At 38.6% G+C, this 25,654-nt stretch overlaps 1 protein-coding gene across 1 annotated transcript in view; it reads right to left on the bottom strand.

The window, feature by feature from the left end:
- CNTNAP4 (contactin associated protein family member 4) overlaps nt 1-25,654 on the bottom strand; it is a 557,814-nt gene that overhangs the window by 197,358 nt on the left and 334,802 nt on the right. Inside the window, exons 5-7 of the mRNA XM_082267662.1 lie at nt 9,247-9,456; nt 7,666-7,844; nt 5,519-5,662 (exon numbers count right to left, since the gene is read on the bottom strand). Of these exons, the coding sequence (XP_082123788.1) occupies nt 5,519-5,662; nt 7,666-7,844; nt 9,247-9,456 (533 nt within the window). The remainder of the gene's footprint in view (nt 1-5,518; nt 5,663-7,665; nt 7,845-9,246; nt 9,457-25,654) is intronic.

Raw genomic sequence — 25,654 nt, 5'->3', positions numbered from 1 at the left:
CGATGGACTCCCAAGAACCCCCAAGGGGCAGGGGGGGATTGACACCAATACGTCCGTCTTGGAGCAAGATGCGGATCTTAACAAACAACTATAGCAATATGCCTGTAAGAGTAAACCGGACAGAAAAAAAAAAGGGATAAAGGAGGGATAGCAAGAAGAAGGAGAATAAGAGGAAAAAAGAGGGGTAAGGGAGAAGGGTGGGGGGGTGGGGGGTATATTTGGACAGCGCGGCCCAACAGCACCCACAATCACAGAGCATTATATCAGCAGATCACGGTATTCCACTGAAAAAGTAAATTCGTGCCAATAGAACCAGCGTTTCGTGAATTTCTCTCTGGTTCCCCTCTCCGTCGCCATCAGATCTTCCATTTCGTTGCATTTGACTTTATTAAGCCACATGGCCACAGTCGGGGGCTGGGTCTGCTTCCAAAGGGGGGGGATGCAACTCTTCGCTGCCGTGAACAATAACGGCAAGATGGATTTCCGATAGGACGCTCTCGGGAACTCGTGATGGTGGAGCAGGAAAAGCGCAGGGTCTAGTGTCAAAGAGTGGTCCGTGAATTTTTGGGCAATAAGGCGTACCGATGCCCAGAATGGCTGCACCCATTCACACGACCAGAAAATATGGAGGTACGTCCCCCGCTCCTTACCGCACCTCCAGCAAGTGTCAACACTGGTCGGGAACATCCGACTCAACCGCACCGGGGTATAGTGCCATCTAGTCAGACATTTGTACCCCACCTCCTGGTAGCGAGAGCAGATGGAAGTTTTGTACGCGAAAAACAGTAGGCGTTCCACCTGTTGATCGGTGAAGGATAGGCCCAAATCTCGTTCCCAGCGAGCCACATAGGGAGGTCGGAACGGCGCTGCAGGAGTGACCAGAGTCTTTAAGGTCAGCTTTTAAAACACCAAAAATTTGAAAATAATACAGTATATGCAGCTCAGCTCTGGTTGATTAATTTTTTGCCTTCAAATTAGTTTATATACTAAGAGGGATATTTATATCTTATGAAGCCATAAAACCAGGCAATGTCTGAATATGTTTTTTTGAGTATATAATTTTATACTTTATTTCTAAGAGGTTTTAAATATTAAACAGGGCAATATTAGCAAAACAATGCTTGTTTTTTTAGCCTACCTCCAAGGAACAATTTTCTTCACTAACAGATGTGCCTGCTAGTTGCACAGTATAAAATGTTTGTACCATCAGCTTCATACAGTATACAGCACTGTATTCCTAAAGTGGAACAAAGACTTCCTGCCCAGTCCCTGAGTTGGGATGAGCACTGTTCAGCCATTCACAGGAAGCTTTGTATTCTATGAATGAATACAAAGCTTCCTCTAATTGACTGAGACATGATCATGACAATCTCTCAGTGCGTAACATGCCCTTACCTGCTGCTGATCCCCTCCCCTACACTTGCCTGCAATTATTTTGATATAGCAGCTCTGCTGGCCAAAAACAGACTGTCTGGTGCAGTGTTTTTAAACACTGCCAAACATGAGACAGAAGGGTGGATTTTCTAAAGGCAAATAAACTGTGCATTTTTCAAATGCAGTTGCACATTTGTCAGCCCAGTTGTTTTAGAGCTTAGTAAATGAGGGGGAGCTCTTCTGACTTCCATCATCCAATCATGTAAAAGCAAAAATGTGTTTTTTTTATTTTCCTTGCATGTGATTGGATATTTTTGCAAAGTGAAGCTTCACCTCTTTTAGTAAACTCTAGAGCAATTGCATTGGAAAGTGTACAGTCTATTTGCCTTTAGTAAGTCCACCCCAGAGTGTTACAAAACAGCATTGTTACTTTTGTATCTACTCTGTTTCAATTGGGTTCACTTGGGTTCTAGCGATCACAGGATGATCTAGGGCCGCAGCATAGCTGAACATCCGATCTGTCCCTGGCTCACACAGTCACCTCCCCCCCACACGTCAGTAAGCACCAGGCATACATTAACCCCTCCCTCTCCAATAAAATTAACCCCTTCCCTGCCAGTGTCATTTTTACAGTAACAGTGCATATATATAGCACTGATTACTGCAGTAATGTCACTGGTACCCCCAAAAGTGTAAAAAATGTCAGTCAAGGGTCCGATATGTCCGCCGCAATGTCGCAGTCCCGCAAAAAAAAACGCAGATCGCCGCCATTATGCGTTAAAAAAAAACACCAAAAATGACAGAAATCTTTCCCTTTGTTAGTAAACGCAATAACTTTTGCGCAAACCAATCAAAATACGCTTATTGTGAATTTTTTTTACCAAACATATGTAGCAGAAAACAAATTGGCCAAAAATTTAAAAAAATTTTGATTTTTAAATTTTTTGGGGGGGAATTTCATAAAAAAAATGTGAAAAATATTGTTGTTTTTTTCAAAATGTACGCTCTTTTTTTGTTTATAGTGCAAAAAGTAAAAATCGCACAGGTGATCAAATACCACCAAAAGAAAGCTCTGTTTGTGGGAAAAAAAGGACGTAAATTTCGTTTGGGTATGGCGTCGTACGACCGCGCAATTGTCAGTTAAATTCGCACAGCACCGAATCGCAAAAAGTGGCTCAGACGTAAGACAGCAAAATGCTCTAGTGGTAAAGTGGTTAATAGGTGTGTGGACATTATTTCACCCTCATGGCAGGAGAAACTTCTCAGCACCATTAAGAAAGGGATAACATACACTGGCAGTTTTTAGTTTGTTAATTTTCCTACAATATCTGTACTGCCGCCACCCCTACCCCTCTGGGGGCCGCGGCACTTCGGGGTAATTTACCCCCTGAATTGTATGCATGCAGTGGCGTTTTAATTTACCGACACCTGTGCCAGCTGCACACTTAACTACATCTTTGAGGGTAAGTCATAAATATATTATAAGTATAGACTTACATATTTTTGAAATTTTACAAACCAAAACCCCCCTCCCCCCCCCCCCCCTTATCTGGTTTCCCTACCTTAGAAGCAGATTCCAATTTCTTTCTTTTCCCCTCTGATACTTATTTTATTCATTGTGTTACTTCAATAAACTAAAAGCAGGTTCCCGCGTCTCTATGTTTCTGTTCACCCCTTCAGAAATTGATTTCAAATAACCATCTTCAGTGAATTCATTACTCATACTACTCAACTATTCATTTGTGTGGTGTCGCTCTTTTGGAAACATCCCATTGCCGCTTTATTCCCTGCACTGCAACTAAATAAGAGTAACGCCAATATTGCTATCTTTTAGGGAATGGATAAGCTAAGCATAAACAAAAAGTTTTTTTTTTATTAATTAGAGTATATTCCTAAATGAAGGTCTTATTTAATTGGCTACAACATTTGCTTATGGGGCCCCGCTCCTTGCCAGTCCCCTGTGTCCTCCCAAAAGCCATATATGCCGCATTCATATGGAGAAGGTTTGTCTACTTTAACTAGATGTACATGCAAATGCAAAAATATATTTTTGGCTAACTTTGTTTTGATGTTTTTTTACATTGTTGTATTATTAGCCACTAACTCTTTTTATCTCTTTACCTTAAGAATTGTCTTGATTAATGTTGGTCCTGATGAAGTTTGCCGCGAAACGCGTTGATCTCTAATCAGACAGACTTCTTAAAGTCAAGTATTGGTTGATTGTTAATCAGATCAATTCTAGAACATTTATATATCTCCATATTGTTGTAATGTTATGATGTGTGGCTTTTTCCTTTTTTTACGATGTGATAAACTTTTTTCATTGAGTGTGGAGGTTTTCTATCCCTCGCTCTGTAATTTTAAAATGTATGTAATAAAAGTTTTTCTTTTAATAACCACATGTATCAAGTCTATCTTGTGATGTGCCTTTAAAAGTTCAATGTACTGTTAATGTTTAGTTGGATTCAAACAAACATTTCCCTTTTTCTCTAAGCAGGGCAATAACTTCACATCATGATGCAGAAATCTTACAGAATGACCTGAACAAAATAACAGAGTGGGCAACTATGTGGCAAATGAGGTTTAATGTGGAGAAATGTAAGGTTTTGCACTTAGGGAATAAAAACATAAACGCAAAATACGTGTTGGGGGGAACCTCTGGGGGAATCAAGAATGGAGAAAGATCTGGGAGTCTTAGTAGAAGATAGGCTAAGCAATAGCACGCAATGTCAAGCTGCAGCTGCCAAAGCTGGCAGAATATTAGCATGCATAAGGAAGGGGATGTATTCCAGAGATAAAACTATAATCCTACCACTTTATAAGACTCTGGTCCAGCCACACCTGGAGTACTCTGTCCAGTTCTGGTCACCAATCCTCAGAAAGGATGTGCTGGAACTGAAGAGAGTCCAAAGAAGGGCAACTAAGCTAATTAGGGGATTGGAGGACCTAAATTATGAAGAGCGTTTAAAGCACTGGATTTATTCTCCCTAGAGAAGAGACACCCGAGAGGTGACATGATAGCGATTTACAAATACCTCAACGGTGTTCTCGGCATAGAAAAAAAAAGGAGGAGTGTAAGAGGACACGAGGCCATACAATGCGATTAGAGGAGAAGTGATTTAACCTTAGGCTACGCAAGGGTTTTTTTACTGTAAGGGCAACAAGATTGTGGAACTCTCTTCCACAAATGGTGGTAAGTGCGGGGAGTATGGCTACTTTTAAAAGACTCTTGGACATACATCTCCAAGAGCAAAACATTAAGGGGTATGGGAAATAATTACGCCCACACACACCAACACTGGTTGAACTGGGTGGACTGTTGTCTTTTTTCGACCTCAACTACTACATAACTATGTAACTATGTAAAATAATCTGCAGATCAAAGAGATGAGCATGTATCTGCATATGTTGTCAATTAAAGTTGCATGGCATGTATATAGCAAAAAAAAATTAAATTAAAAAAAAAAAACCTTATTAACCTATAGTATTTACTAATCAGCCCAAATGTACTCCTTTTTATTCCTTTTCTAACTTTTTTTTTATTCTGTTGATTTTTTTTCTAACCATTAATATTTATAAACATTTGTTTTTATTCATTTTAACTGTTACAATTTTGTAGTGTTGCATTAAAAGAAATTAAAAAAAGTGGTATTTTAACCTTATGCCAAGCTGTTGTATCTGAAAGGACGGCAGACATGCCTATATGTCCTTGTTGTTTACTATTGTGTGCATGCCTGGGGCATGCGCATAAGTCACTGCTTCCACTATCATTACACAGCAGAGAGCATTGGCTAAGAGCACAGAGCTGATTGGAGTATCATTTTTGTATGATTATACCACCAAAAGAAAAGAAGATAAATGTAATACTAGGTCATCTTAAGTAATGACAAAGTTATTATCAAATAAATAGGCCTATAGCAGAAATGTAACAGTTGCTCTGGTCCATATGGGTTGTACAGGTGTAAGAACTAAAGTGGTTAAGAATCCTGCTATGATCCCTTTAGACAGCAATGCAGAGGGTGATGGCTCTTTGCCATATAGTACAAACAATAGTTTAACACTTCTGTGTGAGGGCCTTTAAAGACCACTTGCTAAAATCTGATATTCGTATTGATTGTCATACCAACTATTAATTTAGTCTTACCTCAATGTAGATCGGAGGTTTATACCTCTTGGTCAAGTCAATAATATTCATTCCATTATAATAAAGGTTTTCAAAGCATCCATGGAAATTCTTCTGTTGCAGTGATGCTGATTTTCCTTGTGAGGCGATACCTCCAAAGCTAAGCTTAGAAAGAAAAGAAAAATCAATATAGCCATTAGGCTAGTTTCTATAGTGTGTTACAGAATGTTGCAATTACATTCTTAATTGAGCATTTAATTACACCAGTCTATTTATGGTTCTCTGTGTATTTAATATACGTTTTCCTTTTGCCAAAAAAATTCCTGTTCTTTATTTCATTTTCAAATTTCTTAAACTACACAGTCAATGTTTAGAATCAATGCTATGTTGTATTTTGTTTTATATCTACATTTTCTGTATTTCTACAATCTGCTTCTGCAGATTTTATCTTTTCCAAAGCTAACAAAAGTAAATTGTAACTCAAATGCCAAGAGATCAAACAAGGGAATTTGCTGTGGTTATACTAACAGAATAACCACACGTTTGATTTATAATTAAAGGATAAGTTTACTTAAAAAAATAATAAATGCACATTTTTTGCAAGCATAGAAAATGCATCTATTATTTTTTTCCAAGGAGCTTGCAGAGCTTTGCACCTGCAATCACCAGATAGTGGTTGATATGTCAGGATCCTACAGACTCTCAGAATATCTGTCTATACCTACCACATGGGAATCCAGTAAGAACCAATAAACTACTAGAGCACTCACAAGCGTCCTCCTAGTTCATTAAGAACTACAAGTCATCTGCCGCAGTGGGAGACAGCACTTGTAGTTAGTTTATTTGAATGAATTATGCGGCTGTGTAGGTGGAGCCCCATACAGCTGCTCTATTTTTTAATTGTGACTGCAGTTTCGGAGAGGGGATCCTCTGCCCGCTGTTTCAATGAGGGACCAGGTTGGGATGTGGACAGGTGCTTTAGTAGCATGTTATATGTTATACCCTGAATATATAATTTGCAGAAGTATATGGCAATCACTAAAAAAAGCAATAATTGAACTTCATATTACAAGCTGATGAAAGTATATTTGGTTTTATGCAAGAATCTTCAAATTCTAAATTAATATAGCTGTCGTGAGACCGGTTTCTATTGGAGAGGGAGTTGTGAAAACTGACCAAAATTCAGCCAGTTCCTGCCAAATCGACCACTTTCATCCAATTTTTGGCCTGTGTGTACCTAGGCCTAGCCTTAACAAAAAAAAACTACAAGCAAATACAAAAAGAGCACTGAAAACATAAATAAAAGCCACACAGGGGCCATTCAAAGCCATTTAAAATCACCCGCATTACTTAATTTTGCTTTTTTTCATTGACTTCAATGCATTTCGGCAAACCTGTAAAATGCAGCAAAGCCAAACAATAGTTTTGTTCATGCCTAGTTATGGTGTCGGGCAATAAAAAACTCCTTTAATCAATCTGCAAAGTTTAATGCAGAGATGCAGATAAAGGTCTGTAGATTGTGCACTGCTTTGTCACATTATCCCTTTGTTTAGTCAGAGCTCTCAGGATCTCAGGAGCTACTCTGATTGGATCCCATTAACTATTCAGGGTGAGACCATAAGTTACAGGCTGCTCTTGGTGCAGGGGGAGTTGGTAGGATTGGATGTCCCATTGAGGACATTAGGCAGTAGATTTATGGCATTTTGAAGGAATGCTGCATAAATTAACCCTTAGATCTACAGCCTGTGATTATTACCAAGGTGTCAGAAATTAAATAACCTGCCCTTCTGTGTTCTGCTGAGATTAGATGAGTATGTAAGCATCAAAACACACTGAAGGAAATTGCAAGATTGAACTCAATGTACTAAATTTACAGTATGTAATAGCTAAAGCTTGTACAGCATTTTTTTTTTTTGTTTTCACCAGCTTGTATTATGTGGATAAAGGAAAATCTCCATTAGTATTGGATACACACATCTGTCAATCAATACAGGGCTCTTTTCTGTTTTTCTAAGATAAAAAAATAACTATAACATATCACATAGTGAGACCATCTATAAAATGAGGCATAAATGCATATTACACATCACAGTAGCAAAGTTTGTTTGTCAGATATAAGAGTTACGTACATGACTACATTTATATGTTAATTCGCACAAAATACACACCTCATAATCAATGTCCAAGTAGGAAATGTCTCCCTTCATGAAAAAATGATGTACATGTTTGTCAACAGTGAAATTGACTTGTCGTCCAAAACGCTCTATGACAGCTGAATGCCATTGCTGGTCATCTAACAGGCTTCCCAAGGGAACATTAACATGAGGATTAGAGGTATGTACATTTCCTTGAAGGAAAAAAGATATACTATCAAACCAGTAGTACAATAACAATAAGACATCAGCATTTAGTATGTTAATGCAGAAATGATTTATAGGTAACGCATCTCCTTTGTTTAGCAAAGTGATCTGAATCTGGGACTTGAATAATAAACCACTTTTATGGATAAATGTAAAACAATGGCAAAAAATGCAAAATCCCAACACCCAAAGTGGGTTTGCTTGTAGCCATACAATTAATGGAGGGAACCACAAAGATGCCATCATCCTGTGTCTGTATTTAGATTTAATTTTGCAAAATAAATGCTTTTAAATGCTTTTTTGCTATGTGTGTGCAAAATTGCACAATAGCACAAACCATCGGCATAGAGCTAAATCATTTCTTCAGTTATTTGACTTCCAAGGCACTATTCACTATCATATGATTAAAGTTGGTATACACTAGTACACTGGTTCTACCACAAAAAATTATTATTTTGGCTATTAGAACTTTGTCAAAACTGTGTTGCATGCTGTGCCAATGTATGTATAAATCAAATGTTATATAGTAAATGTTGATGGTTAGGTAAAGCATTGGAAAATGGGGCTCCAAAAGAGGAATGGTTAGATACAAGTAAACTAACTTGGGTGGCTGAGCCAGTGTTTAAATAATAGGTATTTATGAATATTGGTTAACCGGAAATCTGTTTCACTAGACTTGACCTGGTATTTTTTTTAATAACTTCTATTAATACCAACCCCGCCCCCCCCATCCATCACAGATCACATAATGAATATGGACTGATATCCCTCCTATACAAGTGTAGTTACAGAATCGGTGAAATAAATGAGATTCCCTTAAATGTGTGCTGAAATTCACTGTGAAAAGTACAGGTTTTAATAACCTTGAGTTCACAAGTGCTCATAAATTTCAGGATCTCATTATTTAGAAGATGTAGTGTTTACTTCAGATAATTTATACAAACCCGTCTCTTTGGCTTGAGTTATGCAATTTGCCAAAATAAAGTTAATAAAAATGCTTGACTTTTTTTCTAAAACTAAGAATATATTGCCAGATACCACAGCATACCCTGAGAGGTCTAGTGGAGTTTATGCCTCGAAAGGGGTATAGCTGATCATTATATATAGTATATACAGTATATATATAGATCTTCTTAGAAAGAATCACCTATTGGAGTACAACATAAAGCATAAACTATGGTCAAAACAATAAACTGGATAGAGGACAGAAGGGCTATTAATGAACAGGGGTTTAAACTCCTCCCCAAGCTTTTCAAAACAAACAAAAAATTGAACTGGAACTGGATTTGAATGTCTATATATATTTAGCATACTGTCATATTTCACAGGCTCTGTTAGTCAGCTGTGTATCAGTGTGATGAATGGTAAATGTTGCAAGACATGCCAAACTTTTACCTAGGTTAATAATTAACCAAAGTCTTCCTTTTGTTAGTTCCAATGCGATACGATCTCCATTTCGTCCTTCCCCATGAAGTAACATGCCATCACTTTGCATTGACTTAAACTTGAGAGAAATTACGTCTTTTGTTGTACTCATTGATTTTTGATTGAAGCGGTATAAAATGGAGCTTTTACCATCAAGATAAATAATGTCCGAACCTGATAAAAAGAAAAAAAAAAAAAGAAAAACTAAATGGGCTTATGGTTCCAATACACATTTTAACCTCTTTACAACTGCCCGACGCAGATGTACTGTGGCAGGCAGCTGCTCCTGCACGAACCGGTGTAACTATACGTTGGTTGCGCACAGGAGGCTAGGGGGCAAGCCGATGCAGCGAGCAGATGACTCTGATTGCTGCCTGACACCTGCAATTGTTCCCCGCTGAGAGAGAAGACCGGTCAGCTATTGAAAACACAGCTGACCATCCTTCTCCCTGGAATGATCATAGAGCCCCTGTGATCCTTCTATATAGGAACACAGGCCTCTATGGTCATTTCACAAGCCACACCCCCCCACAGTTAGAATCACTCCCATAGGCTCACTGGTCAATGTCACTGGTCCCCCCGAAAGTGTCAAAAATGTCAGTATGGGGTCCGATCTGTCCGCTGCAATGTCACAGTCCCGCAAAAATCGCAGATCGCCGCCATTACTAGTAAAGAAAAAAAAACAATAAAAATGACATAAATCTTTCCTGTAGTTAGTAGACGCAATAACTTTTGCGCAAACCAATCAAAATATGCTTTTTTTTTTACCAGAAATATGTAGCAAAAAACAAATTGGCCTAAAATGTTAAAAAAATTGATTTTTAATTTTTTGGGGGGGGGATATTATATAGTAGAATATGAAAAATATTGTTTTTTTTTTTTTCAGAATTGTCGCTCTTTTTTTGTTTATAGCGCAAAAAATAAAAATTGCAGAGGTGATCAAATACCACCAAAAGAAAACTCTATTTGTGGGAAAAAAGGACATAAATTTTGTTTGGGTACAGCATTGCATGACTGCGCAATTGTCAGTTAAATTCACGCAGTGCCAAGTAGAAAAAAGTGGCCTGGTCATTAAGGGGGCAAATCCTTACGGTCTTAAAGTGGTTAAATAAGAATACTGATTAAAGAGCTTTCGGATCCAAAGTTTACCAAGTTTGTTGAAGGCTGAGCTTCATTTTTCATTTTTGGCAATGCTCAAATTTCAAACCAGATATGTCAATTAAATATTTGATGCTAAGTATGCATTGTTGACACTGTTTGTGAAAATCGTACTGTTCCAGAATAATAAATACAGCTTAATGCCATCTCTCAACTATGGAATCTGAAAAAAATGGTATTTTTACCATATTATCCTCAAAATTGCATTAACTACCTGTCAACCACTTACAGTACGGTACATATATTGCGAGCAGGCAGCAGTTACAGGCACAATCACATACATGTACATGACAGCCTTCTTCCTGGTTTGTGGCATGCATGCGTGCACCCCCTGTCTAACCTGCTGTGATTGGACACAGCATGAGTTTGGCAGCTGATTGTCTGTGTCCTTTTACACACAGATTTTGTGTTTACAAACACCACATAGGAACAGTAATCTGTTTCTTCTCCCTGAAAAGCAGGAAGAAAAAACAGCCAGATCAAAAAGTAAAAGTAGCACACATTACACATTGTTGGGCACACCGTTACCACTTGACTATCTCTTTCCAGCCAGTGTCATTAGTACAGTGTCAGTATACTGTATTATCACTGATCACTGTATTAGTGTCAATAGTGACTTCAGTGTCAGTTGGTGACCCTCCCAGATAGTGTAGCTGTAGATAGCGCTAGATTGCCCGCCATCCTATCACAATCCCACTATAAGTCACTGATCACTGCCATTACAGTATAGCATCTATAGCTGAGTAGATTCCAGTTTACAGTATATACCATCGTTTGTAGGCACTATTTTTTTTTTTACCAGAATAGCAGAACACATGCTGGCCTAAATGTATGAACAAATTCGATTTTTTTTTTAATTGGATATGTTTCACAACAGAAAGTAGAAAAATTTTTTTTTTTTACATTTTTGGTATTTTTTAAATTTATATCACAAAAAATAAAAAACCCATTAGTTATTAAAAAAAACACCAAAAAAGAAAGCACTATCTGTGTAAAAAAAAATGATATAAGTGTAATTTGCGTACAGTGTTGCATGACTGTGTAATTGCCAGTTAAAGTAGCACAGTGCTGAATAGCAAAATATGCAGTGGTCATGAAGGTGGTAAAACCTTCTGGAGGTCAAATAGTTAAATGGACCCTGCCATCATTGTATGGTGTTTTTTTTTTTTCAACTTTCTGCTTCGCTGAATGTTCCCAGCACTCAATGCTCTTTATTTGAAAAATAATTTAACAAGAAGATTCCACTCCCCCACCCCTCCCTCCCTCCCTCCCTCTTCAATTACCCAATAGACTTCAAAGGGATTCACTGTTAAGTTCACGTTTCTTAAAATTCAGACAGGATTCAACGAAACCCCACAATTCAACTTATGTAGATTCACTCATCTATATGAAGACAAATTGTCTGTAACATGATCATACTGCAATTGTGTTGGAAAGGCCAAGCATTAAAATGCCTACTTGATAGTTTGCAAGATTATTTAAGCTAGAGATGAGTTACAGTTATTAAAGCTGACCTAAAGTAAAAAAAAAAAAGCAGACCTAAAGTTAAACATTGAGCTAAAGTAAAAAGAAAAAAAAAACTGTTGAGTTCTACCTAATCAAAATCCTGTCTACTGCCTATAAAGCTAATGAGAGTAGTAAAATACTTGTCCTTCAATAAGGGCTCTGCTCTGACATGTGGAATTGTATCTTCTATTTCCAGCTCGTAGCTTCAGCTGAGGCTGGGTTCTGCGAGGCCAAGCACTAACAGGCTGCTCAGGCAGGATTTATAAAGCATGCATTTATTTTACCTTTCTCTGTAGCTGCACTTGTTTCAAAAATGAAAAGAACAAGTCTTGCAGTTAATAAAGGTCTTTGCTCAGCATCTCAATTGTGTGTATCAATAGCTACATTTATAACGTAAATTTACACTTGTACATAGGTAATTAATTATAAGTAGGTTGCTGTGTGTATAGCCCCCATGGAGCACCAGTAATAGAGGATGCCGTTGTTTTAAGGGATGACATGGGTAACCACCTATATAATTCAGGGGATGGGCAAACAAATGAGATTTACCTCCCCGTGATTAGCAATGAGCTCAAAGTCCAGTCCAAATACAAATTCGGGCCACACTTTGACTTTTTTATACATTTGTCTAAGCACTGGACTTCAAGCCTATTTGGTTGAAGTATCTCTACCACTACTATATGATTGCTGTTCTATCTGTCAATGGTAGCTAAGGTCGATGTGGGTGCTGGCACCTACCACGTCTCTAGACACCAGTGACATCATCCAGTCCAATTCATTTACTGTCTAGAAATCAAATAAACAAAGAGGCAGAGGATAGCATAGTATGTCTCACCAAATATGGGCATATGGTCATATTTGTGAAATGTCTTTGATCAAATATGGCCATGGCCATATTTGGTCATGATTTCATGCAGGAGATTGTGCCCCTTTTTTACTTTTAGTAGGGGAGCCCTAGGAGTTGTCAGTCAGTGTGATTCAGCAACAGGATCAGGCATAGCTGCCAGTTGCCTTTTTTTTTCTTTTGGCAAGTTTTAGGCATTATTCATATTGATCAGCATTGCTGGATGAAGTTATTGACAGTAGATCTACATTGTGGAATTTTTTTTATTTATTTTTATATAGAAACTGTGTAATTGTTTACATTTTGTGTGAATGAGTGCACCCTTATTGTTAAAGCCCAACTCCAGGCAAATTATCTAACTGCTGATTTAGGTCCCTGGAACAAAAAAAGTACATTTACTTACCTAATCCTCCACTCCTCACTGCTAGAAATGTCCCTGCAGCATCTTCCCTGCCATGCTCCAATGATCTTGGGTCCTGATGACATCAAGGCCAAAGTAGGGTCCATGGCCCTGCATTTTATGTGTTAACACTAAAGAACATAATATTTAAATCACAAAACATAATACTTTTAGTAAATTAAAGTGCAATCAGTGCAAAAAATGTGCATGAACAATAGGTCCTTTAAAGTGTGGGCTATCTTATTCTTCCTGTGCCTTTCTTTTGTGACTCCGGCGGGTAGGTTAAAGAAGCTCATATGAATGTAGGGAGCTCCACCCAGGAAGCGTCCTCAGAAGCATTAAGTAGGTGAATACTTCTGGTTATGTCACGCCCGCTCTTTGGAACGCAAACCGCGACTTTTGAATTCCAGAATGGCGTTATTACATGCTTGCATGCAAGAGGAGAGTTTTGTAAGTGCCCAATTGACTTTTATATGTTTTTTTTAACAATAAAAACGGAATTATACTATGGATTTTCTCCTACTTCTATCTCCCTACACTCATATGAGGTTCTTTGACCTACCTATCAGAGTCACAAAAGAAAAAAAAAAACATTTTTTACCACTGGAGGATTATTTTTGAAACACAGGCGTTTAACCCATTACTAGTCGGTGAGTAAGGACTCATAAGGAGGGGAGCACAACGGCACTTGTTGGAACATACTGGCACTGGTCGAATAAGATAACCAGCACTTTAAAGGACTTACTGTTCATGCACATTTTTTGCACTGATTCCACTTTAATTTTCTAAAAGTATTATGTTTTGCGATTTAAAAATTATGTTTCTGCAAAAATAATGAATAGAGATACATATTAAGCACTTTATAGTTAGACAGCACTGGGTACACACATAAAAATATGTAAGAAGAATATACACCTTTACATAGTGTGGGGATCACAATATTTTAACACTAAAGAACAGTCCATTGCTGGAGTGTAGGGGAGCACCATCTGCTAGGGAAGCAGAGGATCAGGGTCAGGGATAATTTTACATTTTTCCAGAGTTGGGCTTTAAATGGGGCTTCCAGATTCCAATAGGCCCCCTTCTCACAGACCTCATATCCACCGGACCCAGGTCCACGCTGGTAAGTTAACCGCCCTCCACATTGACAGCATGTGTCCTGGCATAGTTTGAGGAGGGGGTGAGCTTTCCTCGTCATTGATAAGGGTCTGGTAAGGATTTTTCGGGGGATCCTCACACTTTTTTGTGTTTGTGGTTCCCCCAATAACATCTACACCAGACCCTCATTTAGGACAAGACTCTGGTATAGATGAAGGGAAGGGAAGTAAAGAGGTTGAAGCTGTCATCTGCCAGATTTTTTTTTGTAATTATCAGTTTTGCTGTAGTAGGTTGTATACATCCTACAGATGTGCCACTTCACTCCACTCTTCACTGGCAGGGTATAGGCACCCCTCATGCATGGAATTTTGCATTTTAATGTTGACTTTAAAGCAGTAATAAAATCTCTGCTCCCAGCCAAATGGAATGATTTAAGAAAAAATGCTCTGGTACATGTCTCCTAGGGCAGTGCTTTGGCCTCCATCTCATTTGTTTGACAATCCCCTACCTGTAATCCCAGAAAAGGACCTTTAATGTTTAAACATATTTTCAAATGTGTCTCCCATTGACTTCAATGGGGTTCCCATTCGGCACCCAAACTTCAGCAAAGTTTTACAAACCTACCTTGAACTAAACCCAGGGACATTCAGTCTGTCTCTAACCTTAAATAATGGACTTGATTCACTAAAGATCTTGAATAGTAATCCTTGCAATGCATACTGTATACATTGCATGGGATTACTACATTTTCTCCTGATTTAATATTTCCACTCAAGTTTTCTATCATATGGAAGAGTGATCAAGCATGAGCAGAACCAATGCAAGGTTTACATGTATTTTAAAATTAATATATAATTGTTTAAAGGTCATTTTATTTTGTTATTTTTTCATTTGTGCGTTTTTAAAATGTTGCTTTCACTGTCTTTTTATTATATGCTGTATAACCAATATACAGTATGAGTTACAAATTAACTTTTATTACATGACAAAGGTTTCTTGAAACAGTATGGTTTAGCTAAAGAGACAGAACAAGTTGTTACTCCACTTGTCTGATGAAAACCCTGGACCAAGCTGTCAGATAAGGGATGATTTACTGCTGTGATGAGTCATTTACCTGATTTATTATAAAATAATGCACAAGAGCTAGGAGTTGGCATGCTTCTCATGTGTATTAACATGAGAGTGGGGACCTTTGTGCCCCCAGTGAACATAATTTCCTAACTTATCTGTTAAAGCATAAACCCATGCACAATACACACATATAAATCCCTAAAATTATGCTTTTGTACTTAATATGCACATAAGAATAGCAACATGATTTGTGTGCTAAGATTCTGCTTTACAGGACAACACAAAAAAATATAATGTGACAAGAATCATGATTACTCACTAAAATGCATGTAATGAACAAAAGAATAGCTTTTTAAAAACCCATACATTGTGCTCCTGTAGTAGAGAAGGCAATGTACGTAGAGGTAATTGTAAATGCATGCGACTTTAGTTGATATTGTCCAATCAGCTCATTCCATTTCTCTTTGTGGGTTGGACTAGCAAGGATTAGTCAGAGTGCATAAGTAATCTCCAGAAATAACAAATTAACATGTTAAAAGGATTTTAGCCAATCTTCCCAAGTAACTTCTGAAAATACAAATCACTTCGGAACAACGGATACACACAACGAATCCAAATATGAAAAAGAAACTCCAAAAATGAATTATTCTATCATAACAATTATGGCGAAAGTAAATGATTTACTTAACAAATGAGTCTGAAACAACAAAAATATTCCTGTCATGCACATCTCTAAACTGGGTTATGGAAATCCATGCTTCCAAGACAACAAATAATAAGAAGAAAGTCTGCACTTCACTTCTTTTGTACTGATAATTAAAATACATCCAACCCTGGTGCAATGATGTGGGGTGAGACTTAGTGGAAGGAGAGTTGGGGCTTAATCTTGATTTGGAAAATACTCAAACCCTGTGTAAAGCTTGAAACAAGGGTCCAAGGGGATCTGCCGAAACACAGACATTTGAAGATTAACTCAGGTATGTGGTGGCAGCATTACTGATATCTCAGGCACTTTTTCAGTTACTTTTTTATTTTATTAGCATTATGTAAATTACCTATCTTCTTTTTTTCATTATGTGAGCATATCACCTCAATGCAGCACTTACAAAAATGTTTACATTTCTCTCTATTCAGAGGGCATCGTGATATTGTCCCCAAACATGTCCAGATGTTAGTGCATGTCTTCCAAAACTGACTTTTTCTTCCTCTCTTCATCATGATGTGGCCTTGAATGTCTCCTTAGAATGGCAGCTGCCAGGACTAATTTCAAAGCTACAAGTGCCAATTTGCATACGTGTAAGGGTCCTTTCTCACTGTCCATTCTGTCGACGGACTCCATTCTGCTCAGCGGGGGATCAATCCGCTGATCCCTGCTGAGCAGATGGATGACAGCTCCGTCTCCGCTCTGTGTGCAGAGACGGAGCGGTCAGATCCCCGCTCTCCTCTATAGTGGAATCAGATCTGTTCTCATCCGATCTGATCCGTCTGGATTTGATGGACAGGATAGGATCGGATGGCAGCGGGTGTCAGCGGAGATGTCTCCACTGACATCCGTTGCCCCATAGGGATGCATGTGGCATCCGATCAGGTCCAACTGAAAAACTGACAGGTGGATCTGATCGTTAGTGTGAAAGGGGCCTAACTTTAGTAGGATTTGAGGAAATGTGTAATGAAAAGTGATGTCAGAGTATTTCATCTAAAAACTTGCATAGAGAGTCTTTAAGAGAATTGTCCATACTTTTCCATTATAGTATGGTCCTTCAGCAATGGCTGCTGAGGAGATAAATTGAATTTTGAACATAGAGAGCAGACAAGGAGTGGTATGTGAGTTTTTGAATACACTCCCCTCTACACCCCTAGAAGCTTCAAGTGTTATCAGAACTGTCTAGTGTGTGTGTGTGTGTTTTCTCTCTTCACATTACATATGGTCCTTTGGGCTTATCAATGAGGATTTCCTACTGCTAACCAGGTCTTGCAAACACACATAGATGGAAAATGAAGAAATCCTTGTGTTAAACATGTGGCAATCCATACATGTGTAAGCTCTGATGGTGTATTATTATTATTAATATACAGGATTTATATAGCGCCAACAGTTTGTGCAGCACTTTACAATGTGAGGGAAGACAATACAGTTACAATACAATTCAATACAGGAGGAACTAGAAGGCCTTATATGATGAAAAAAGTGTTTCATCATATAACATATACCATACTTCAGTGATCATGTAAAAATAATGTAATCCTGAAGCAGAGCATAAAACACCCTAATAAAGTGTAGTGTACCCTTTCCAGTAAAGTTTAATTTAACTTGATATGATCTAAACATTATTGTGAAATGTGTAAAAAAGCAAAGACACTTATCTTGCACTGTAACTAGGAGAATGCGAATGTTACTATATATAGCAGAGCCCCTGATAAACCACTCGCAAAGTCTCATTAGCATCTTTCAGCTCTATGCAGACTACCAAGCTTTACAATTTGTGGTAGGTACGGAAAATAATTTTGAAACTGAATACAGGAACTGTTTATTAATCTATAATAATAATGGGATACATTCTTCAGTTAATAAAATATAGTGTGCCTGTAATTTATAAATATTATTATTATAATTAAAAATCAAATTAACTACTTAAAGCGTAACTCCACTTTTGTTGAGAAAAAAAAAACATTCCCTCTCTGGGTGATCTCTGTAGATTAGAAGGATTATAACAACCTTTGTTGCAGTTTCCTACCTTTTGTTATTCTGAAGAAATCACAGTTTTTTCCTCTTTGCATCTGTGCTGAGTGGATCTAATGGAAGTCGTTTCATCATTAGCAAACAGCTGTGCAGCTGCAGAGCACTAAGAAAGAAATCTGCCGGGCCTGCATTCCCTTTAGATGTGTTCCTATTGGAGGCATCTCACCAAAAATGAAATTTTTGTTGCAGGGGATGCCTGAAATCTGACTTTTATTTTTGGCAGACTTCTGGGGAAATTGGTGAGACAATCACACAAGCGTAAATGATGTTTCTGGGGTGTGGTCAGTATACATTCTGTGTACAGAACATCTCCAGGTTGCCATATTGCATTATATTTTCCAAAAATTACAGAGGCTGCAAATTGAAAAGGAAAGGTGATTTTTAATACAATTAATTACAATATGACTTGTGTCACAATTGTATACGCTATAATATTTTTTCTTTATTTGCTTTTTTTTCCCCCTCAAAAGCAGAGTTAGCTTTTAAAGAGGTAAAAGGCTTTTCAAGCCAACATACTGTATATGTAATTCAGCTAAAATACAACGTACTATGACTTGTGTTACCTGCTAGCCATAGCTGCAAAGTGTAACACTGTCTAACTTTATTATTAGGTAAACATTCATCAAGGAGCTGCAAGAACAGTGGAGAATAGATAACTATATCATTCTTTTGAATACTGCCCTGATCCATAGGCAGGAGTGCAGGAGTATGTTTATAATATGGCAGCACATAGGTATGCTTTAACTTTTCTTATACAACGTGAAATCTCTTTTGAGAACTAGATGTTGAAGAAAAAAAAAATGTTGCCTTTTATATGAATAATAACCTCTTTCCAAACAGCCGCCATAGTTTTACGGTGGCAGGTCGGCTATTTTACGAGAAACAACATAACTGTTCTTCGTTTTGTGTAATAGACAGTGGGGGCGCACGTGGCCAGAGGGGGAGCCAATCAGCGGGTCCGGTGGATGCGATGTCCACTGGCCACCCGTGATCGCTCCCCATAGAGATAGGACGGTGCTCTGCCTATGTAAACAAAGCAGACCGCCGTTCTGTCAGAGATGAACACAGGGATCCTGTGTTCCTACTGTTTTGGAACACAGGTCTCTGTGTTCATCCCCCAAATAGTTAGAAAGCACTCCCTAGTAGTGATGTCGCGAACATAAAATTTAATGTTCGCGAACGGCGAACGCGAACTTCCACAAATGTTCGCGAACCGGCGAACATTGCGAACCGCCATAGACTTCAACAGGCAGGTGAATTTTAAGACCCAAAGGGACTCTTTCTGGCCACAATAGTGATGGAAAAGTTGTTTCAAGGGGACTAACACCTGGACTGTGGCATGCCGGAGGGGGATCCATGGCAAAACTCCCATGGAAAATTACGTAGTTGACGCAGAGTCGGGTTTTAATCCATAAAGGGCATAAATCACCTAACATTCCTAAATTGTTTGGAATAACGTGCTTTAAAACATCCAGTATGTGTATACGATCAGGTATGATGTTGTATCGATCAGGTAGTGTAAGGGTTATGCCCGCTTCACAGTGACAGACCAAACTCCCTGTTTAACGCACCGCAAACAACCGCAAACAGACCAGAACCGACCAATATGGGACAGGAACTGGGCTTTTAAGGGTTAGGGCTAGGTTTAGTGTTAGGGGATAGGGTTAGGGTTATGGTGAGATACTTAGGGTTAGAGTTAGTAACCCTACCCCTACGCCTCTAACCCTAACCCTCTAACCCTAAGCACTAAAAATAACCCTAACCCTAACCCTAGCCCTAACCCTAGCCCTAACCCTAATTCTAATTTTTTTTCTGGTTCTGGACATGCTACAGAGCTGAAACTTCACAGGTACACTTTTTAGACCCCCAGACACCAAATCACACAAAAAAAGTTCTTAAAAATTGTCATATTTGATAGAGAGCCAATTATTGGAAAAATTAAAAAAAAAAAAAAAAAATCTTTGGATTTAGCATCTGGGGGGTCTAAAAAGTGTACCTGTGAAGTTTCAGCTCTGTAGCATGTCCAGAACCAGAAAAAAATTACGAATTAGGGTTAGGGCTAGGGTTAGGGCTAGGGTTAGGGGGTTAAGTTTAAGGTTAGAGGGTTAGGGTTAGGATTAGGGTTAGGATTAGGGTTAGGGTTAGGTTTAGGGTTAGGGTTATTTTTATGGCTAGGCTTAGAGGGTTAAGGTTAAGGTTAGAGGGTTAGGGTTATGGCTAGAGGGTTAGGTTTAGTGTTAGGGGATAGGGTTAGGGTTACAGTGAGATACTTAGGGTTAGAGTTAGTAACCCTACCCCTACCCCTCTAACCCTCTAGCCCTAAGCACTAAAAATAACCCTAACCTTAGCCCTGACCCTAACCCTAACCCTAACCCTAACCCTAATTCTATTTTTTTTTCTGGTTCTGGACATGCTACAAAGCTGAAACTTCACAGGTACACTTTTTAGACCCCCCCAGACAATAAATACAAATCATTTTTTTTTTAATTTTTTCAATAATTGGCTCTCTATCAAAAATGACAATTTTTAAAACCTTTTTTGTGTGATTTAGTGTCTGGGGGGTCTAAAATGTGTACCTGTGAAGTTTCAGCTCTGTAGCATGTCCAGAACCAGAAAAAAAGATAATTTTTCAGTAGAGCAGGGATGGTGGGAACCCTCCTTTTATAACTATATGATCTTTTTTTTCTGGTTCTGGACATGCTACAGAGCTGAAACTTCACAGGTACACTTTTAGACCCCCCCCAGACACTAAATCCAAAGAATTTTTATTTTTATTTTTTTTAATTTTTTCAATAATTGGCTCTCTATCAAAAATGACAATTTTTAAGAACTTTTTTTTTGTGTGTGTGATTTAGTGTCTGGGGGGGGGGGTCTAAAAAGTGTACCTGTGAAGTTTCAGCTCTGGAGCATGTCCAGAACCAGAAAAAAGATACATTTTCAGTAGAGCAGGGATGGTGGGAACCCTCCTTTTACACCTATATGATCTTTTTTTTCTGGTTCTGGGCATGCTACAGAGCTGAAACTTCACAGGTACACTTTTTAGACCCCCCCCCCCGACACTAATCCCAAAAAAGTCATGCCTGCCTCCAAAAATGCCTGATAAATATATAGAAAAAATAAAATAAAAGCAGACTGAAATACCAGCCCTAAAAAGGGCTTTTTGGGGTGCTGTCAGGATGCTGTCCTTACAGCAGGAGTGGACACAGAACACTGGCCTAGCTAATGATTTCCCTATCAATTCAGCAGCAACAGCAGCCCTCTCCCTGCTCTAACTAACTCTGCAGCTTCAGAATGAATCTAAGATGGATGCTGCCCTTGCTTTTTTATAGGAGGTGGGAGGGTCTGGGAGGGAGGGTAGGCTGATTGGCTGGAATGTGTCTGCTGACTGTGAGGTACAGGGTCAAAGTTTGCTCAATGATGATGTATAGGAGGCGAACCGAACATCGCATATGTTCGCCCGCCGAGGCGAACGCGAACATGCGAAGTTCGCCGGGAACTGTTCGCCGGCGAACAGTTCGGGACATCTCTACTCCCTAGGAGCACACCTAACCCTTTAATCGCCCCTGGTATTAACCCCTTCCCTGCCAGTGTCATTAGTACAGTAACACAGCATATTTTTAGCACTGGTTACTGTAGTTATGTCACTGCTTCCCTCAAAAGTGTCAGTTAGGTGTCTGATCTGTCCGCCGCAATGTCGTAGTACCGCTAAAAATCGCTGATCACCACCATTACCAGTAAATAAATAAATAAATAAATAAAAATGACATAAATCTATCCCCTAGTATGTGGGCGCAATAACTTTTGCTCAAACCAATCAATATACACTTATTGGGATTTTTGTTGACCAAAAATATGCAGCAGAATACATATTGACCTAAATTGATGAAAACGTCTGATTTTTGAATTTTTTTTTTATTGGATATGTTTTATAGCAGAAAGTTAAAAACATTGTTTTTTTTTTTCAGACTTGTCGCTCGTTTATAGCACAAAAAATAAAAACACTGCAGAGGTGATCAAATACCACCAAGCTCTATGTGTGGGAAAAAAGGATATAAATTGTATTAGGGTACAGTGTCGCATGACCGCTCAATTGTCAGTTAAAGTAACGCAGTACCGTATCGCAAAAAATGGCCTGGTCATTAAGGGGGTAAAAACTTCTGGTCCAGAAGTGGTTAAACAGTTAGTATGAGCAAAGAATGGTATCTGATGTAAAATATACATTTTTGCCACACTTGCTTTTTTAAGTTTTTTTTAGGATTTTGCTGCTTTTTTGAACTGCTTGCTCTGTACCAAATGCATTAAATGTACCCATGCTCTACTTTACTTAGGGTATAATTTTTCTCTGTTCTGTAATAATTCAGTTCTTAGGAAAAAGACAATATCTGTGATACACTTTATTCATTGTAGAATCTTAACTAAAATGTCCATGTTGAGCCATGATAGTACTGGTAGGTGTGGTGGCGTTAAATTCATATGGTAAGGGAAGCTGAAAATTCTGTTAGATAAGGATGTGTTATTTAGACGAGCTAATGTTAATGGTAACTTTACAAATAAGTAGTCATATTATATCTAATATCTGAAACCCAAATATATAGTTATGTTTGGAATGAACAGACAGAAAAGTGAGTCACTAAAAACCATAACCTTCAGGTCCGGTTCACACTTATGCGATGCGGGAAGGCTGCGAACGCAGCCTGTTCCCGCATCGCACACGCACCCCCGGCAGTTCACACTGCCATATGCGATACGCTGGGGGTGTCAATGTAATCTTATCGACACCCCCAGTTTGATCGCATATCGCAGTGCGATCGTGCAGTTCGCACAGGATCGGATCGCACAAGTGTGAACCGCTGTGCGATCCGATCCTAATGCGGCTGCAAAAAAGGGTCCTGTGCGTGTTTGCTGCGGGTGCGGTGCGAATTTAGCCATACAAAGTGTATGGCTAAACTCGCACCGCACAGCCGATCGCATGTAATGAAGGAGCAGTGCGCTCCGACATTACATGCGAACCCCGCACTCGCATAAGTGTGAACCGGGGCTCAAAGTGTATGATGGGGCAAAATATAAAAAAGTAAACAACAAACAAAACCACATATGCATCATATCTCACAATACAGCACATTTCCCCATGTCTGATCCCTTTAAATTCCTTGCAAGTACAAAAGTTACCTGTTGAACTAGGCAGAACTATATTCAGCTCTTAATTTTCCATTGTTTTGGCAACACCGTGGAGTACTTTTCAAAGATTTGCCAGATACATTTGCCAAAGTAAAATTGAAAAGGCAGCATTTTCTGCCAACGTTCGCTGTTTTTCACCTTTTAGTGAATCTTTGTAGAAATATTTTAAGCTGCTTTTGGTAAACAACAGGACCTCATTCATTCACATGCTGAGAAATACTATCCATGGTGCCGAACCTGTGTAAAAACATTGTTTCATCACCTTGCATACTGAATGCTAGCAGCATGGAAATTCACTAGATAGAAGTTTTGAGAGGGGCTCCCAAAAAAAGTGTGTCTCCTAAAGCCCCAGTGCCGACAAATACTAAGCTCATTGGCCCCCCTAGTACCCAGAGGGGGATGCCAGCAAGATGAAGGCACATCTACCACCCAGCTGCCATATTATAGGGGCAAGTAGGTGTTTGCACCTTCCCTGGTGAACTGTTTTTGGGGTCTTGAGAACCTCTTACCAGTTCACCAGTGCATATGGGTAAGTCTAAGATGACAATTTAAAAGTGCCTCATTCTATTTTTTATTTATTTTTTATTCTATTTTTATTTATTATTTTTTATTTATCTTTTTGGGTTCTATTATATGTCTAAGTTCTGCTCAACCCCCAATCCAGCAATGGCAGATCAAAGGAAGAAGGAATGTAGTGGCACCCAAGGTGTGCTACTATTTCTGCTCCTCCCTCAGAAAATGATCCCACAAAGTCTTGTGGAAGTTTTGGCAAGTGTGTTATTATCTGACAGTACAATAGCATGTACCCTAACCAATTACTTATTTGCGAACAGCAGTTGATTTTTAATCTTCTGATTCTCCTGTAAGGAAACTGCTGCTGTTGCTGGCCTTCTATGGGGGGGCTGCCAGTCTTCTGCCTGTATGAATAAAGGGATTGTAAGAGACTCATTCCAAGTCAAATTTGAGAACTTACATTGCTTGATCAAGTGGGAGCTCAGGTAAACATCAGGTGGGCTGCTGCACACAGAAAGTTTTTTACCTTCATGCATAGAATGCATGAAGGTAAAAAAACTTGTGCCTATACAGCCACTTAAATAAATATATGTTTTTAAATGCTTTGCCTCTCCTGGGACTCACACTCTTCATTGGCTTTTGGCAGCAGCAGGAGCCATTGGCTCCCACTGCTGTCAATCACAGCCAGTGAGCCAATCAAGAGAGGGGGCGGGTGTGTGAATGGGCACACAGAGTCGCTGATCAGGAGTGTGCCTGCTTGGTTGCCCCCATTGCAAGCTGCTTGCTGTGGGGGCACCCAGCAGGAGGGAGGAGCCAGGGGCACCGACATGGGACCCGAGAAGAGGAGGATCTGGGCTGCTTTGTGCAAAACCAGCAGGTAAGTATACATGTTTGTTATTTAAAAAAAAAAAAAGACTTTACAATCACTTTAATGCTGTATTATTGAATAAATAGCTATGGTGATTTGTAATAAAGTGTCTGTTCCTTCTGCCTGGAATTTAGCTTTAAGAGAGTTGTTTTAGCGCCTGCAAATTCTTTGAGTTTCTCTGTCAGGGTACTGTAACAAGCAGCATAATACAATTTTGAATTTTAGAGAAAGGTTAGCAAAGCTTCAATATCTCAGTTATAACCTTTTACTTGGCTGCAATATATTATAATGACACTTTTTACAGGACTCTGAGAAGGTGAAGAGTTGCTGTGTGAACAATCAGCTCGCAGTAAAATCCTTTTCTGAACTTTAGAGTTAAAACAAGCAGCAGAGCAGTACATACGCTATAGTTTAGGAAAGTTCAGAATTATTTTCTATCACCCTATAAATTACTTACCAGTAAAGCACCAGAATTACTAGCTATAAACTGGGATGGAAGGGCAATATCTACAGTATGTAGCAGTTGTGAGATATATGAATTCATGCTTCTCACATGTAAGATTGTTTACTTATATTTTTTCTTGTCATCTACAAAAATACAAAAGCTATATGGAACAAATAAAATTGGGCCCACTAATGCCAAAAAATATCAACACTTAATTTAAAACTAGTTCTGGTATTCTTTGAATCAGAGCACACTTAAAAATTGTACTATATATTTGGATTGTTATCATGTAGCCTTAAATCTCAAAAAGTACTTACAGTGTTGTTAACATTGTGCTTCCACTTAAATTTCTAATTTATAAAATTCCTTTATTTAAATACATCTTCTGACCCTTTCACTGCCGGGGTAATTTTTGAATTTTTATTTTTGCATACATGTTAAAATGCACATTTTAGGCCTGAAGGCTAGTTTGAACCTCCAAGCATTATATATTTTGTATAAAATGTTTTTTATTTTCTATTAAATGGTTGTAGTTACAATTTTTATGTTAC

This window comes from Pelophylax lessonae (assembly GCF_965119305.1).
Source record: "Pelophylax lessonae genome assembly, chromosome: 1".
NCBI classification, from domain to species: domain Eukaryota; kingdom Metazoa; phylum Chordata; class Amphibia; order Anura; family Ranidae; genus Pelophylax; species Pelophylax lessonae.
Note: the sequence above shows the minus strand (reverse complement) of the source record. Positions and strands in the feature narration are given on the sequence as shown.